The following is a 19526-nucleotide window of genomic DNA, read 5'->3' as shown; positions in this document are numbered from 1 at the left end:
AAAATACCTAGCCTCGCTGATGCAAAAAGTCAAAACAGTCAAATGCCATTTTCAAAATTTCACACAACTAGTTAACAAAGTTCATCTTAAGTCTTGTCAAAATGTCTTTATTATTAGTTTCAGGAGTAAGAAACTGATCTTTTCATCAAATAAATGCAGTATAGATGTGCCAAGACAACTATAACAAATACCTGGTTGACTGGAAATTTTCAAATTGACAAAGTAACTTTGCTATATATCACCATCAGAATTTGTTGGCAAAAAAACTAGCTAGCATGAGCACTGAATGCTTGTTGATGTGCTTCTCCAGATAGGTTTACATTTTGAGAGCCAAAATAATAATGTGTTAAACTGTTTTTTATATTAAATTGATGTCATAAGCTCTCTTTGTGTAGAAAAATTAATCAGTCATTGATTGTACATGTCAGCAAACATGGGATACAATACTTATGAAGAATCTCTATGGTCAAAAAAAGTATTTAAATTCACCCTGATCTGCTTAGATTACATTGCATATCTCAAAGGATACCTTCTCATCAGTTAAATTTCACATATGTACACTATATTTAATGTCAAACTTTGCTGGAGGGTATTCTGAACTATTACACTAATTTGTGCAGAGGTGCTGACATGATGTACAATCCCCTAAAGCTAGAAGTGGAATCCCATGGGAAATGACAAAACATACTTTTAACAAATGATTGCCATATTAATAATTGCAATCTGGGATATCATTTTATCAGTTAAACTGCTTGCAAAGACACATGTAATTAATACTATATGTTGACTTTTATTACCCTTAAGAAACCTTATGCTTTGGAAAAATAATATTTGCTTTCCATAGTGTCTGCTCTTTTCTGATACCAAGCCTTACCTTAGAAAGGGTAATTTTATTTTAACAGTTCACCAAGGCTAAATAAAATCACCAGACACTTTCATTTATATTTTCACAGACAGAATAATTTGCATGGTTTTAATTTTCTTGCCTATCACATCCAAAAGATTTTTTTAATCTTAACCTTCCAAGTTTAAAAATGTGTCTTTTAATAAAGCAATACACCCTAGGCACATTTTGACAATTTTACATGCTCTTGTTCTTGTAAACTACGTTCTACATATTCCAGTAGGTTTGGAAAGTGGTAAGTTTTCCAGCTTTCACAATGTAATCTTGATCTTAAACGCACAAGCGCACATTCCCAGTTCCCTGAACCTTTTCAATCCAAACCTTCTATCAGACTGAACCCAACTGTTAGTAGAGCATGAGTAAGCAGAAAACACCTAACACATCTCCCAAGCCACAATTATTTAGCCTAACATGATATCTCCAGTGATACTCAAGACAATCAGGACTTAAGTTAAGAACTTAAAGACTATGTGGTTTCAGAAGCAGAAAGGAAACGTAGATGCTATAATAAATAATGATTTATAAAAATACATTTTTCTAAACATTTCTTCTCTACACATGCTGATGTGCCATGACACCTCTATCTCCAATTGACACAGAACATAGTTATACATACCACAGTTTGGTGGTTAACTTGAATCACTTCATCCCCAGCATGGATTTTCTTGCACCGATCTGCAGGTGACTGAATTTAAAATAAAAGAGATGATAAAGAATACAGTTCTTACTGGTCATCATCTCTCTTTCAGCAGTATGATTGCTAAACTACACAAATGAGGCTAGAGTGATAATGACATTCTGTTGTGAAATAAAGAAATATTTAATGAAAAACTAAATTGTTGGAAAAAAGTAATCTCTGCTATTGTACATAATACAATCAAATGTTAAGGAAAGTATGATTGGGTGTTTTAATTTAAAGGCAACAAATTTAAAGGGTTTATTTTTTATTTCATTCTGTCAAAGAGTGCTTTAATCTGCCTGACATCTCTTAAGCTTTGAAAGCCAATCTTTGGCTGAATTTTGGACCTATCAAGACCATTTGTCAATTTCTCATAAATTTCACAGCATTGCCTTTTTGTTCTACAGTGTTACAATATGTTGCAGAGAACTTCAGTAAATTACTGTTTTTCAGAGTCCACAAGGAGAGAGGATTAGGTTAAGTATCAGCTAGGAAGACCATGTAAGTTAAATGGTAATTTATTTTCTGGGTCAAAAGAAATACAACTAGCATCAAAATCCTATGAAGGTCACACTTTCAGAAAATAGTTTGGATCTGTGGTTTTGCCTTAAAAAATCACCTCAACAACAACAACAAAATTGAAACTAAAAAAACCCACAACAAATAACTCCAATCCTCCCTCATAAAGCACCATTCCCTAAAAAACTTTCCCTTCTTCTATATTTAAAATAGAACAACAGTTTTCTGAGGGAAATACCTCATGTTTCGAGGAAACTACTAAGTAGCTTCAGCTTTTCATTTAGTGACAACGCTTTGATTTTTTTCAATCAATAATGTGGCTGCCAGTCTATGAAGGCACTTAGTCAACTTAAAAGTTCAAGGTGAGACTGACAGTTTGAAAAAAACACACAAGATGCTCAGGAGCAGGTTTGTAAAAAGCTGCTATGAATTTTACAGAAAAAAAATCAATTAAATTCATTTTTATGTGAGATAACAGGTCGTCTAGAGAATATGCTTCAGGTTTAATATGTGGCCTGTTTGTAATAATCTAATAAACATCCCCATTCAAAATATATGTCCCATGGCTACATCACAGTTTTCTAGTACAATTGCACGTAATTCATGGCCTAAGTTAAGGACACTGTTTAAATGGAAGCTATCCAAGAGAAAGATGAAGCTGAAAGAAGGGTTGTTCATGCATAACTAGGAGACATTGCTCAAAAAATCCTAAATTAAGCTGGGACAGTAAAACTGTAATATTACTTACATTAAGAACAACAGCCTTGACTTTTTGGCAATATTTCAGTATTAAAAGTGTTGTCTGAGTGACTTGTGGAAAAATTTTAACACTGGTGGTTATGTTCTAATGAACTGTATTCTGCCTGCCATTTCAGTACTGACACTTACTCATTCATACCTTTAACAATCTTTATAATCCTCCTATGTAATACTGCTATTTTAGCTCAGATGTAGTTACAACTAAGACTTTAAAAATGTAAATGCAAGTGAATCTTGTGTCATTACCCTTGAACTCTACAGAACTTTATTACAGTACAAACTTCCTCTTGTACTGACTTCAGCACTTGCAGCTTAAATCTTGACAGAATGGGTATTTTGTCTAGCAATTTGCCAAGCCAGCAAAATATGGTCTGAGAATCTTGAAACTCTAAAAAAAACCCTCGTATTGCAATTATGCCTTGAGCACAATGCAGGATGAGGTAAAAATAATTTACAAAGGAGTCTTAAGGCTGTGGTCTTATAAAGAAGTTGCAACTTTTGTTCCTTCTCACTTCCCTCCCACACCCAAGAAATCTTTACCTTGCTGTAAAGAAATAATATCTTTTATCATCACTCTTTAAAGAAAACAGGGAAGAACTTATGAAGCATATGCTGATCATTAAGCAAAAAATCCATTCATGAAGTCCTACTAGGAGGAACAAAGGGTGTCACATCACTCCTTTATCTTCATTAGCTGGCAATTCAGTTCAACAGGGAGTTGAACAACAGATGGAAGTACCTGTAGCTGAGGTTCACACAGCAATATCGTATAAGCTATTCAGAATCTGCTTAGGATTTATTCTTCAAAATAGATTTTTATCCTTTAGGCTAAACGCTGTCTTTGTCCCATTCACTCAGTATACCCACACTGTCTGAAAGACCAGTTTAGATCCCCTGGAGCACATTTGCTGCATGTCCAGAATGGAAGTTTTGGTGTTATTTCTTTTGAATGGCCTCTCTTCCCTGAGATCTAGTGGCACCCTACATGTTTAACCAGTGCATAGTGAAGTGGGGCACCAGGAGCACTCCCTTCAAAGTTACACTCTTGATGATGATTCACTGCATGTTACTACTTTAGAAAATATTCTTACCTATTGGAAAACCAAATTACAAAATGGCCTTATTGCAAGGATGTATTTGTTCTGGAAATTAGGAGTCTCTCCAACATAGTCTAAACAGGCTACTCAACAAGAAAGCTGTAATCTCTTGCTGGACCAACACACCCTTCAGGTTTGTTACTTCCAAACAAAAGAAAGAAGACACGAGTAACAAAGTTCAACTTCCTCTAATGCTACAGGACCATCAAAGAGAAGCTCTTACAGGACAGTGACCTGTGAAGAACCTTGCTCTTTCACAGTTCAAGTTTCAGAGATCAGATGCTTTGAACTGCAGGGCTGATGTACTGGGAGATATGACTCCAAATGATGAACAGCAAAATTCAAACTCTAAGGGGGTTTTGTAGCTGGACATCAAACACTTGGAATGTCAAATAGAAAAAGAAGAACTGTGGCTACAAAAACTACTCTGGTACATTAATGTGGCTAGCACTGCCATGTTACTTTGTTAAAAAGACAAGTGCTCCTCTGTGATCTTTCAGTAAAGTGTCAGACAAAAAGTCTGTCAAGGTCTCACTTGGAGGAGCAGAACTGGAAAGAAAAAGACCACAAAATTCTGTTCAAGGAAAGAGAATTTGGATTCTTACTGTTTACAGTTAGCAACTATGTGTTTAAAAGCTTGAGACAACTTATTTTCTCAAAAGTTTTACTCTTTCACAAATGCTTTAACAAACAAGAGTTTTTTCCTTGGTCTGCTGAGAGCACTTGTTGTAGTGAATGAAAGTGTCAGTAATGACAGCACAAAAGTCATCACGACTGAAGCTTCTTCACATGGCTTTATATTCATGAATCAAAAAAGATAAGAGTTTTGAGGCAATGCATTAAGATTTTATTTTTATCTTTGCCCCTGGGAAATTAAATCCAATATTAGTAAATTGTGGATAGAAATGGTTCCTTTTTTAATCTGAGAGAAATTAAACTAAAAACCATCATCTTTCCTTCATATATTTTATAGATTAAGCTCAACTACAGTTCCATTATTTTTTATTAGTTTTGCTAATTTCACTGATGATATCTGTAGCTATCAGTCTAACTCCCTAGAATCTTAATTTCAAGGTTGAAATTTCTTACATTTTACTTACTCTGAGACAGGTGGCACTCACCCAAGTTCTACAACAGGTATTATCTATCTGGTATAACACACTGATATTCCACATTCAGCAGAAGGAAACAGAAAGCAAAAAAGGCTATCAGATTTCAGTTCCTATGAAGGGATATTTTACTGAGATGTTAACAGAATCTCACTGCAAATCAAATGCAGCAGCTGTAAATACCATGTAGGTAGTTTGCACTTTCCACAGTACGACACAGTAGCAAGATAAAAGAAACATTTCTGAGATGGTCATTTTAAGATAACGCCATCAAAATCCTCGAGAGGAATTGTGTAAAACATCATGGAACAGTTCAGTATTGTTTAGTGCTTGTTCCGTGTTCATTGAAGATTATAGGTAGAAGCCTTCCTAACAGACAGACAGTTCTCTAAATACTGTGTAAAAATGTATTTCAAAGCCATTTGAAAAGTCGTCTATTGTGTTTTGCTTGGTGTTTGATACCTTCACTGAGAATTAGTACACTGGTAGTAAGTGTTCCTTTCTATAGGCATTAATCAGAAGTTCATGCAGAAATGTATGGTTTTTTGTCAACATGAAAGGATATCCTATTTTCCATGCATTTACTTATTACAAAATAAAACTTGATAGATCGAAAATATAAAAGCTGATTGTCTGTTACTGTAGTAAACTCCTGCATACCAGCCTATACATAACAGAGACATTTATCTTCTGTTCACAGAGCAAGGTAACTCCAAGACAGCTATTTCCTATCTTGATCAAATACAACATTTCAGATGTCTTGCAGGAACAGATCAAAACAGATTCTCCTGGTCCTCTAGTGAGAACAGCTCTTTCAATTCTGAGGTAAACAAGCACAAGCAGTTCTGATCTCCAACATGCCATTGGTCCTCCACAGCCAACTAGCACACTTTTGCAAGCAAAATGTAGTCTATAGCAAAGGGAAAGCATAAACCACAAGTAAGGTCAAAAAGGTTTCCAGGCCTGAACATACAGTATTAACAATACTTACATTTTCTGTTGTTCCAGTAATTACATGGAGACCATCATATGTTGATTTAATGTACATACCCTAAGAAAAAGACATCATGGGAAAGAATTTTTAAGTGTTTCACAAACCATCACCATCCAAACATAACTTGCATATCTCTAAAAGAAAAGCCAGTTTAATTTTTTTTTTCTTTTTTCAAGATTTGTGGAGTTTCAATATACGCCATGAGGAATTTGTCTTTGGATAGCAAAGTACTTTCTGATACACTTTGAGAACAGTGCAAAAGATTCTGGCCCTAATTAATGACAGAAAACTAAAACTTTTACCACAGTCATCTCCAGAAGTACTCTCCAGTTTTTTTAATATAGTCTTTGAACTACAAATCTAATGACATCTGATTACAAAAGAAACAGAATTACAAATTGCCTTACAATGATCCATACTTTCATTTTGCCTTGGAAGCTACGGAAGTCTTTAAAAGATCTAGGGGCTCTGGTAGAGCTCCTGCAAATATGACCTTCATACCAATAACCAATGATTGGAAGCATGTCTGCAAATGGCTTTAAAACTTTCTCATTCATCTCAGTAAACAGTTCAGCTATAAAACGCACTGATGAAAACCTAAATGTCAACTTCACTACCTGTTCAACTTATTTCAAAAAACTAAGGAAAAAAGGGATAGATTGTGAACAGATAGAAGCTCCTGCAAGACAGTGCTCAAATCTGTTTGTTCATCAAGTCATTATTTAAACATTTTAAGAGCGTCCACTAAGACAAGGACAGAAGGAAAAAGAAGAGAAAACTGACATATGCTGAGAATGCAACAGCTCCTGAGGAACCTCCTTTTCTCTCACTGGCTCACAAAAAGACTGAATGCTTGAGTAAACATTCTCTCCATAACCTATTTTTTCTATCTTTAAATCGGAGTGCCACAAAGAAGTCCACTCCTAGCAGAGGAACAGGGTGCACTCATTGGTGATTAAGTATGACAAAGGGGCAAAGAAGATATATCAGGTTAAACTAATCTGACACCAGAACTCACAAACATTTGAGTAGTGGAAACAAACATCTCCACTTAACAAACTGGATGGTATCTCCAGGGAAAAATAAAGGGGGGGGGACGGGACTTTATGAGTTTCTCAGGACAGGAGGCCTCAAAACTAAACTCTTGTTTTCCTCTGCATAGTACATAGCAGTAGTGGAGTCAAGTCCTGTTGTCATGTAGGGCTGTCACAGCTAGAAGAGAACAAAACAAGAGAATCTGCTCATTACTACACAGATAGAAGCCTCCAACATCATCCTTCAACTTCCAGCTCCTCTATGCACCTTCAGTATTTTTTTTTTTTTTGATTAGTTCCATGCACACTGCTGCTTAACTCAGTTATCTCAAACATAGAATGGCAATTTCTTATACATTTATCCTCACAACACCCCTGTGAGGTAGGGAAACAGTAATATACACACATTTTACCAAAAGGGTAATGAGCCACACAAGAGGCTGAGATTTGTTGGCATTTGTTATTTGGTACTCATACCTACCCTCAAACCATCAAAAATCAGGGCCTAAATCCCCCTGAGGATCCAGATCCAAGTGACTTGACCATATACTCTGTAACATGCCAGGAGTTGAAATCATGGTGACTTCATGGTGACAGAACTATGAGTCAAGTTCCTACACGGAGCAATTTCTGAAGAAGATCATGTCTTTGTTTTTATTGACAGCGAGTTACTGCTTTCAACTTAAAATATCAGGGTGAAAGACAAGGATGAAGTCTCACACATAATGGCTAAACAGTGTTCAGTTTTGTGCAAAGCATTATTCTGAAGGACAGTAAGGTCATTTAAGTATGGTATCATGGCAGAGTATAGTTAACATCCAATCTAGTATTTTCTACAAATTTAGAGAACTTTGAAAAAGCAAAAGAGGAGAAATAAGTTTTGCAGAATTTTCTTTGAAGGCTAACATCAAGATTTTGCACATATTAGGAAAGTGAAAAGGGAAGCTGCAACAAAAAACCCCAGATTATATTTATTCCACATGTTCAAAACTAATAAATGTTATGCTAGTTCAAGGCACTTTAATTTTTCAAAAATCAACACAATTCTGTTTACAAAGTAGTTTTTAAATGGAGAGAAGTAACAATATGCAACAGAAAGATGAGTGAGCCTTTCACCCACATTCCTCCATGCCTTGTTTTAAGTGGCCAATATATAGGAAATGGTATAGGAAAGAGACTGTTTCTGGCCTACAATGTTTGACCTAGAATGGAAATAAGAATACCACGGACATTTTCAAGTTTTCCGCTCTCTGCATCATTGTGGCTGCACAGTATCAACAGTACTTTTAACGACCAAGAATACAGGGAGATCAGTGCGTGTGTTGTTCATTAGAACTGAAAAGAATTGGCAGATACACATCTTAGGTATCCAAAGATAATGCCATAGTCCCTATGAATTTACAAGAATCAGGTCAAATAAAAAGAAAGGTAATTCAGTTAATATAGCTAAAATAAACATAAGGTAAACACCCTAGTAATCAAGAACAAAGGTATGTCTAGATTAAAGATTGGGCAACGCATGCTTAATTATATCAGAGATTGTCTCAATCAGTTATGAGTAGAAGTCCAGCTTCAAAACAATCATTGTATTTTATCTTAGTGTGAAATATTATTCAGCTAGGGGCTAGGAAAGAGATCTGGTACTCTTTTTTTTTCTTTCTTTTTTTTTTTTTTTAAAAAATGAAAATAGAAACTGATATTTTTAACATATTTTATGCAATGCTGGACAGAAATTAAAAGAAGACGCTAATTTCATTTTATCATACACAGAACTGAATTTTTACTCTTTCACCACAACACCATTTTAATGGCATCCCCCAAACTTACTCTTAAATCCTGAAGAGTTCTCAGAATTCTATTCACAATTTTCTCCCACCTCCTCCAGTATTTCAAACCAGATAACTCAGGACAAGTATTAGGAACAGTAGTAAACTGTATTCCTGGAAAATACTTTCCAACCAGGGAGTCAGCAGTGAACCATTACTCATCTGTCACATCCTGTTCTACCTACCACTTGTATTTTATGAGTGATTTTTTACAATGGGCTTGTTTTGTGTCTCCTTCAGCAGGCAAAGAGGAATTCAGAATGTCTCATGTTCTGGTGAATTCACTTTTGCCTTTCTGAACCTAGTAAGCTAGGTGAATACCTGGAACTTGACAACATATACAATATCCAAACTGACGAGGATTAAAATGACAATACGAACAGGAAAAAATTGAAAATTGAAATCAACCCTTGCCACGGTTCCCTGATATTCTGTTCTATATTAAAAATAAACAGAAATATAAAAAGATAAAAATAAAGAAAAAATAGAAAGGGACTGTTAAGCAAAACAAAAGGCATACAGTATTCTGTTTCTTTCCTAAATATGCTGTTTTCAGTCAATCAGTAATGCTTTTAGTCTGTTTCCTAGTAAAAGATACTATCTAAACTAGTCAGTTTTGTCTCTTTCACATCACTTATGTAAAACCACAAAATTCACAAAATTAAATTCTGCTTAGTGATACAGATGAAACAACTTCCAAATCCTCAAAAAAAAAAAAAAAAAACCCCAAAACCCAAAAAGAAGTGATTACAGAAGGCAACATGCTGGTGATTGCAAAGCTGAACACATTAATCCATTTTAGAGCTTTTAAAGGAATTTTCTAGCCTAACAGCACTCTTTCCACTCTTACTTCACAGCTACTGCAGGCCATATCTCTTTCTGTAGTAACACTCATTGGAGAGCACTTGTATGCAGCCAGTCACGTATCACATCTAGGTAACAAGCCAGTGATAGAGGTAAAAAAAACCCACCAATAACACTGCTTTACCCAGTACTCAAAAGTTTCCCCAGATCGCACCCTAACAACATTTTCCACTTGCCAGGTTATTTAGTCTGTTTTTTCTGATAGGCATTAATTAGTTTTAATATCTACAAAACATTGTAAACCCTGCAACATATTTGTCTGTTCCTTCTGCATTAAGGTATTTGTCTGACAATTTACATTTATCTCTGACTGATATTTACATTTCCACATAAATAGATCAATCATAATGAAGGAACGACTTGTGCTGATTAAAACATCCTGACATGCTCCAATTTGTTTTAAGAACTCCAATAATTTTCTCAATTCCAGCATACATTCACCGTATGAGTTTGGGGAAATAGCATTGTTTTCCAAAGTTTTAATTTCCTTATCTTCTTCTTTCAAAAGAAATGTTCTGTCTCTGAACTGCTTTAGCTTCTTAGATATTAAATTTAAGACATATTAAATATTCTGTTCATGCTAGATGACCAAAAATTCTTTCCAGTTAGCAGCCATCCTTGTCCTTTTCATTCTGCTTGGAGCCTTCTCATTTTTACAGAAGATTTTATTCAATGATCGGTAGAACCAGCACAGAACCGTCAAAAATCTAGAAGTTGACAATCCATTTTTGCACCTCCATTGTTGCAGAAATCCTGGAAGAATGTCCAGAAGTCAACAAGCTTCATATCCATCCAAGTGTTCATGATGTGTAGGGGATATTCACAACTCCAAGCTCCACCATCAGTTCTTAAACTGACACTTTTAACACTCAACGGGACGGTACTGATAAGCATTCACTCTATCTTAATTGAAAGACATTAGTTTAAAAAACAATCAACCAAACAAAAAGCCCACCAAAAGCAAAGCTCTCATATAAAGCACCAAGAATAACCTGACAAAGATGATCTGTTAGTGAGATTGGCACTGTAATGAACTGAAAGGTACAATATTCACCCTTTCGATGTAGATGTATCATCCTTGACGTCTGCTCTGGAGAGCTCATAATCTAGAGAACAACATAGTGGCATGCAGGCAAGGATAGAGGGAAAAGATATGACTATATCTAAATAGCATTGTATTATTCTAAGGTTTGTATAACTGCACAGTTGGTATCTCCCATTTTTAAAAAAGACATATACATTTTTTTATGACTATGACATGGTAGGTCTCAGTTAGCATCAAGACCCTGCTCAGTTGGTTCACAAACACATAATAAAAGAAAAAGTCCTGCCTCAAGAGCTTCCAGTTTAAACAGACAAGACAGACAGAGGGTGTAAAACAGAGGCACAGAGAGGGAAGAGATTCTCTATCTCATCAGCTACCCATCAGGAACAGACCCACGAAGACCCATGAAACACATTCTTATTCACAAAAATACCACTTAACATTTTTCAGTCACTGGGGATTAACACCATCCTACAGAAAGACTTAAATGAAGAAAAAAAAACCCAAACAGTCACAAAACAGAAAAAGAGAAGAAATGAAAGTTCAGATAAAAAAGGACAGAAATCCAAAAAAGATGATCAAGAGAAGAGGGAAGACTTCTTCACTACGGTAGAACGTTGTATTTCAAAAGGTTAACTGCAGTGAGCTGGTGGAAGAGTTAAAATTGCAGGAGAAGGAGAGGGAGGACAGAATCCAAGAAAAGCTGAAATCCTGGAAGACTAGTTCAAAATGGATTCAGAGATAAAAAAAGAGAGCCAGTAGAGGAAGAGAAAACAAATAGTAGTCTAAAACAATGGATGGTGTAATATTTACTCATCTAAGTGTTTGGATTTTATTATCATACTTTAATTGTGTAATACTTTAGTTTCCAAAACAACAGAGCATTAATTTACTGTAAAATTGCTCTAAATACCTTGGCATAACAAATTTTTCAAAGAAAGTAAATGAAACTGAAACCCAAAACTCAGCAAGAATCAACTCACAAACAAAAACACTCTTCCAAACTACACCATCCAAATAACTCTGAAAATCTGCTGCAAAGAGCACAGCAGCAGTCCTTATTCTAGAAAATGGAATGAGAATAATCTTCAGGGCAGAATTTGCAAAAGCTATTTCATTAGGGGAAAAAATAGTTAACTGTATTCTGATCACCTTCTACTATCTCCAAGGACTGTGGCAAGAGATATTAGTGATGTAAACTCATAGAGCTTTTAACTGTTATCAGTGCTGTTTTTTTCCATGCAGTGGGTACTGGGTATTTACTTAACAGAAGATCAATGGTCAACTCTTGAGCAACAAACACGGAAGGATGGCTGCATTGAGCCTTTACAAGCACCTGAGTAAGAGTTTAGCAATAAAATTCAATAAGCTACTTGTCATCAGTGCTGTAGAGCCCTTGAATAACTTATAAAACAACTTTATATCCCAGAGATAATATGAAGCATATTCCAGAATTTGACAGGTTTTGTGCATAAGCCCACGCTTCTTGGTTGAATTGATCTTAGTAATTTAAGTCCCTTCAGATTTCAAGATCCTAGAACAATCTGAACCATTTTTCAGACGCTGGTATACATGACAAGAACTTCTCGCTCATTTCTCCCACTTCTGTAAACTCTTTGCATACAATGGTCAGTAGTACAAAACACTTCCCTGTTGACCCAGATGCATAAGAAACCAAACTAGCATGAGAGATTAAACTGTTTTCAGACTTTTAAATGGAAAATGTCCTATTCCTTTCCATATATAGAACTTTAAAAAAAAAACAAAAAGTCACTCTCTCATCCTGTATGATGGGTTTGATTAACTGCGTACTTCTTACCAGCCCTTCACTTGGCTTGATGTTTGTAAGCTGGATCACTTCGAGGTGGGCAGACTGGGAAACCAGCGGATCAGAAGAGAGCGAGATAATGTGATCACAAACCCCAGAGAGAGTTTTACACTAGGAAAAAAGAAAAAAGAAAAGGTCACAATAACAGTGCTATTTGCATATCAATCTACAATTTAAACTATCGTATTTTTAAAGTACGTATTAAATCCGACTGCTGAATCTACAAGGAGTGAAGGAGAAAGGTGAAAGCACAATACAAAATCCATTTACTGTGATGACCCTGGACTGACACAGCATCAGGCCAGGCCAAATGCTTTTGCATCAGAGTAGAAAGAAAAAGGGAAGGCACGAGCCACTCCCATGTGCTCTCAAGGTTAGGTGTCCTGCCTCTGAGCTGTGCCCAGGCATGCAGGGAACACGTGGTGAGCTGCAACCCCCCTCTCTGCTTATATCTTTTGCAAAGACATTAAGTATGCCTAAACCCCACTAATTTCCATTGTACATGCAAATGTTCAGCACAGATTAAAATCAGGCTCTTAACACTGACAGATAACTCCCATTATCTTTGAAGTTTATTCTATACTAATAAAACATACTAATTGACTTTGGAGTGAGTTTCTCATGTTCTAACCCTGCCAAGCATGTTTTACTATTACAGGAATGAAGATTACAATAAATAACTTCACAATGGGATAATTATTAAACCTGTTATCCTTGGCAGCCTCTTCTCAGCAAGACCAAAATAAAAAGTTTCTAGAAAGGCTGAGACTGACAAATGGGTACCGTGTATCTCCTTATCTCTCATTCCTTAAACACTCACTTTTCAGAAGCAGGGAAGCTGTGATTTCTTCCTATCATTCTCTCATATTTCTGTAAGCAAGTGATTTTTGAGAGATTCAGTGTTTTCTGTGAAGTCTTCTTTTAGCAATTACAAAAGATTTCTCAGTTCGGGTTTCCAAACACCTGTCTTGTCAGCAAATTGAGGGATTAGGACCTTTTTCTGGTCCCAAAACTGTGGGTACCTCCAAAACCAACTAAGAACCAGCTTAGCTGCTCACAAATTGAAATGATGAAAACTAATTAGTCTCCTCAAATGACTGCAACACAACTGCACAAGACTGCTGCATAAGCCACTCTGCCAAGATTACAAAGCAAACTTCTTAGAGTAAAAAATATGTACAACAATGCTCTGTGAAAATAACATAAACCTGGAAGTAACCTCCTTGGCCAGATCAGCATTCTAATTCCAGATGTCAAGCTACAAATACCTTATGTAAAAACAAAAGTAACAAAAACTTCAGTGATAAAAGAAAAAAAATTCAGTGACAAAGAAACCTTAATCCTGTTACAGAACATGAAATTGAGATGCTCTCCTCTTTATTTATAAACAGTTGGAAGTTTAGGTTTGGATCCAGATGCCTTATTTGATTAAATAATAATAATGTTTCAGAATGAATAAACAAATCAGAATCTAATGGAAAATATAGTAAAGTTTCTACTGTCAACACGATCTTTCTGAGACAGCATTACCTTCAAACATAGACACACGCACAATCCCTGTCCCTTCTGCTTTATCTGTATTTCATGATGCAGAATCATTACTACAGAAAGGGAATATAAAATGGAGTTAAGAATACTTTATGCTTCACTTGAATTAGCAAGAAGTGAAAAAGTGAACTTTATTGTAAAATTGGTTTTTTATGGCTTTTGGAATATGTGCAAATTGCTTTGAGTTTATGGTTTAAAAAATGTTAAGATGACATAAAATTCCATAATAAAAATGAAAGCTTAGATTTACTGTTTGTTTGGCTTTTTTAACACAATGGCAGTATGTTATTTATATTCATCTTTCTTGTAACTGCACTGACAATTATGGAAGAATTATTAAATATTTCATACATCTTTAGACTTGTATTAATAGGATGAATAGATGGGTGAGTCTCTTCTAAAGCTGTTAAATTTATGAGGTCCTTATCAGTTGCAGAGAAACTTCTACTTACAATGAATTAACATATGATTTTTTTTCTCCTATTCCCAACTGTTGCATTGCAGTGTGATGCCAAAACACACAGGTGTTCCTATCACCTAACACAAGCTATATCATTTCAAGTTCACAGACTTAAAAAAAAAAGGCTTTCGCTGTCTTGTATGGAACAGAAGCCTAATCTGAGATGCATTAAATAGCTCCCTGGAGCAGCTGCTCTCCCTCTGTCTTTCCATGAGAGGTGTACCAACAAGTCCATACAGTAAGCCTACAGTATTCCAATATTGGTTGAGATCCTAAAACAAAGTGGTGTGAATATTCCCCCAGAGGAGCTCTGGGAAAATTGGATGCCAAAATCACCAAGTTACTATGACAGAAAAATCTGCCATATGCTTCAATGCATTTCTAAAAGATTTTTGTCTTTCGGGTCTTGTGGCGTTCTTTCCATCTTAGATATTCACACTGCTGTCCAACAGCATGATTTCATGTGCACTCTAGGTAGAACAACTGAGCTGCATCAAAGTCTCTAGAGAAGACCCTACGATTAGAGGATGTTCTTTCAGACTAAGGCTTCAAATTCTATGACCTTTCCAAAATGTAAACATTCATTCAAAATGTAGGGATGCATACCGAACTCTTTTCCTAGCAAAAATTATACTTAGAGGCAAAACTCTGCTGCTTTATTAAAGAATATTTTGCAGTTCATGAGTGCCTAGATCTCACTAGGGTGAAGACAAAAGTTGAAGATCGAGAACTCTTAAAACTTCTTTAATTCTTTTCCGGTTTATTATCATATATTAGTATCAGAGGTGAGTGGAAACAGCAAAAGAAAACAAAGGTACAGAAAAAAATAAATCAAAAGTTCTTGAATTACTTCCCTCTATTTCTAACCAACAGAATTGGCTCTTTTTCTTCTAATAGGACATTAGAGAACCTGAGTGATTCAGTAAGACATCATAACACGAACTAACTGCATTCATAAAGAGAGTTTCTCAAGAACAGTCACTCTTGATAATGAGGCCTAATCACAACATCATCTGCTTAGCAATTATGGAATAGTTCTGTCCTGCAAACTAATTTCATTAAAACATGTTTTGCTTTGCTTGTGAGAACTGTCCTTTCCTTTAGATGAGAAAGGATGTATGCTGTCAGAGGATTTTGAATTTAAGACTCATGGCTATTACGTAGGAAACTGCCATTTTCACATTGCCCAGACTTCCACAGAATGACTAGCTACTTTGCTTTTAATGAAACTGCTTATCTAATTTCAGAATAGTATGCATTTCATTTCAGTTTTCTTGTTCCAGCATAATTTCAAGACCTTGGGAACACAAAGCAATTTTCTTAGAAGATGGGCCTGGCTTCTGCCCAAGCATCCAAAATTTTCAGGTGCTACAAAAAAAATATCTACCAGCACCTTTAGTTTTATTCTGAACATGTAAAAAGCCAGTTTGTGTTAGGGTTCTTACAGAATCTTACAAGCTTCTTTTTATTATTACACATTTCAATAATTTTGTTTAAATACTCTTGGTTAAAGAGTTGCACTGTAAGTAGGATCAAGTGCCCATTGGGTTTGCATAAAAGACAAATTGTCATGAACTCTGAGCTTGCCCAGAGCCAGGACACCAAGGGGCCTACTCTTACACAGCAGATGTCCTCTCTGCATTCCAAAGACAGCATACATGGGCTCCCACTGGAAACATGACAAGAGGCTGACACAGGCAAAATAATACATTTTTCCTTCCCTTTCTTTTCAGAAACATCTCATTCATCGTTTGTGGGTTGTTGCTTTGTGTGTGTGTCTGTGGAGGATGGGAGAAAGAGAAGGAGGGAAATTCAGCCACAGGAACATACTTGAGCTTGGATGATTGCTCTGGGACACATTCATAGAATATAGATGTGTCAATTTACAACAGTTTCACCAGTGGCTCTGGAAGTAACTACCATTCACTTCCTGCCCAGATTACTACTCCCAAGGCTTTTTAATATACCAGCCAGTATAATCAGAATACAGACAAAACAGCCTTTTCATCAGGAGTATGCCTCCTCCCCATTTGGCTTCTTTATGGAAAAAAGACCTCAAACATATTCAGTGCATGAGGACCTTGCATTGCAAAGAAGCTACCACAAGCACAAGAACAGTATTAATTTAACATAGGTAACTTGCTACTGTATTTGGAAAGTTCCCAAGTAAACTGCCTTTGACTTCTGTGCTCTTTTTCCTGAACAGTTTACACTGTGACTCCTGAGGTTCACTCCTTACTAATTCAAATGATAACACTGGCTACATCAAAAGTTATGTTTCATCCTAGTTTGACTCAATTTTCTGTAAGCTCCCCAGGATCACTGGAGATTTCATCTTGTCAGATGGAAAACCAATTTGGCAAACTATGTAGGTTCAAAAAATATAGGGCTTTGGAGTGTGGCGTATTTGTGTTACTGCTTTATTATTATTGTTATTATTATTTATTAATTATTAAGTATTTAAATTATAATTTTATTTGATTGAAAGTAGTGGGCTGACATAATATTTTGCACATAGGCTACTCAGTTAATTTGAGTGGAAGAAAAGAACACAAACAGTGCACTTTTGCTACTCGCTTTGATCGTAACAATTTCTGAATGTATTATTTTTTAGCATAACTATTTGGCACGAGCTGTTATTAGAGATGTCTATTTACTTTCACTAAAATCAAGTGATAGTACAACTGATTTCCTCTCTCCAATGGTATTTATGCTTTGTTACTTCCTAAAACTACATTTCTGTTTATGAAAACATTTTTAAGGAGATCAGAATCTTTTCTCTTTTCTAACTGTTGATTCCCCACTGCAATGCAGTACTGGCCACAATAAGACACACAGGAAGATGAACATTTTGCTCCATAAAAAATCATCAGGCATTAAAAATGCCCAGCCTTTCTTAAGATGCACTCTGCTTTCAGTGTGACACATATCTGAACAAAGGAAAAGGATTTGGCCCTGCCAAAGAAAAAGTAAGTTACAAAAGATTAACTGAGCTAAATCAAGGGATGATTACATTTTATCCTTTTGTTGTACAGTTCCTGTTCTCACTAAAAGCCTTACAGCAATGACTTCAGTTCTCTTGCAGTAACTCATCACTGTACTTCAGTAATAAATTCTCCTCTCTATCCAGTGTCAAACTTATAATTGCAGATTAAAGCTACACCACAGTCTTTACGTTCAAAGCTAAATGAGTCAAAGGAGGATAAAAAAAATCACTGTGTCATGGTTTGACATGATAGCCTTTTCTGGTAAGGGGGAAGGGACTCACTGTACAGTATTTAGTTGTTTGGTAGAAATTTGAGGGGAAACATTTCTTTGACTCAGTAGGCAACTAGTTTGCGTCCCAGAACATGAAGAATGTCGGACAATACTCAGTTTCTCCTGGTTTTTTTGTACTGTAGTGTACCAATTTCTAATAGATTTTCCACAATTGCTCTGTCTTTCAGCCAGGGGGGTGAGGAACTAAAGGTGACTAAATTAGATGTCTATCTGTTCTGTGGCTACTTCAATTTGTGCTGGGAATATGTCTGTCATCCCCAGTAGAGTGGAAGTGCTTAGGGACGTGGCTAGCTTCAGAGGCCTCCACAAGCCATGGCCTTTCCTCAAACTGTTCATCTGTTATCTCTTCAATTCAGGCATCAATAGGGTCACCAGACATTTCTAGTCAAGCAAACAGACACATTTTTGTCACTGTACTTAATTTTACTCAGACTAGAGACCAAGTTTCTATCTGTCTTGAAAAGTATATGCAATATTGAAACACCTTAGCTTCAATATTCCCAGGGCTGAGGGAAAGAAAAGCATCAGCCTCCTCCATCAAATTTCTCACATACACCATTTGAATGAGGGCTACAGTTCCAGTAAGACATATGGACATTCAGAGCTAAACACAAGGGAAAAAAATGCCAAAAGTTGAGTTAGTCCAACTGATCATGACAAAGCAACTTGCTACATAAGTATTGAGGATGAAGTCCAACTAGATAGCTTAAGTCAAACTAAATAATTATTAATCAATTACTTTTAGTCCAATACATGTGTTATACCATAGGGAATACATCAATAAGTCTATCAATCTTAGAACCAACTGGGCCTGGACTTGCATTTGTAGATACATGAAAGTTAAACAACGAAGTATGTTGGACTAAATTTGCAAGATATAGATTCTTGAAAGGAAGAAGGTGGTTCCATTTTTCTTTTTGTTTTCTTCAATCAGACTATAAAATGATGCCTTTGACGATCCCTTTTTAGGTGATTATAGTTCTACAAGAAATATTCAAAAACAGTGGACAGGAGTAAATTGTTATCACTGTGGTTTCTGTGAGGCTCTTGGCAAAAAGAGAACATACTGATCCATTACCTTTTCTTTTCTCTTTCAATTAGACTATTTTTTTTTAAATTTAAATAACTCATCTGAACACATCTGAATGGTAACTTCATTCTACAGTTCTACTTTCTATGATTTTCCAATTTAATAAAACTTCACGTTTTGCAGGAAAAGCAGTGTAATTTAAGTAAAGTTAAATTCCTTCAAAAAACATTCTCCTTCTTTATAGCATTTAACTAATAAGAAAATTCAGTTAAAACTCATTATTAATCTGACTGGAGCCCAGCTTCTACTTTCTCTAATTAGTTCTTCTTGCTTTGCTCTCACTTCAACACTCTACTGCTTCACATGAATTAATCTGAACTAGATATTTCCATCACATATAGCCTTGAACAACTGGATAGAATCAATGAATTACTCTTCAAAAAATTTAATGCTCCATTCAGACCTCTGCAATGATTCACTTTTAACTCGCCAAATAAGCAGAATTGATACTCTACTAAGCTGAGCAGTTTTCCATCCATTTTATCATCTCA

The 19526-nt window shown here is 35.7% G+C and overlaps 1 protein-coding gene across 4 annotated transcripts in view; it reads right to left on the bottom strand.

Moving 5' to 3' along the window:
* The window catches only part of CNKSR2 (connector enhancer of kinase suppressor of Ras 2), a 211849-nt gene that overhangs the window by 111667 nt on the left and 80656 nt on the right, over positions 1 to 19526 (bottom strand). For all 4 annotated transcript variants that reach the window (XM_061988583.1, XM_061988584.1, XM_061988585.1 and 1 more), the window contains exons 6-8: positions 12650 to 12769; positions 6059 to 6118; positions 1521 to 1589 (exon numbers count right to left, since the gene is read on the bottom strand). In XM_061988583.1, the coding sequence (XP_061844567.1) occupies positions 1521 to 1589; positions 6059 to 6118; positions 12650 to 12769 (249 nt within the window). The remainder of the gene's footprint in view (positions 1 to 1520; positions 1590 to 6058; positions 6119 to 12649; positions 12770 to 19526) is intronic.

Source organism: Colius striatus, chromosome 1, assembly GCF_028858725.1.
Source record: "Colius striatus isolate bColStr4 chromosome 1, bColStr4.1.hap1, whole genome shotgun sequence".
NCBI lineage: Eukaryota > Metazoa > Chordata > Aves > Coliiformes > Coliidae > Colius > Colius striatus.
Note: the sequence above shows the minus strand (reverse complement) of the source record. Positions and strands in the feature narration are given on the sequence as shown.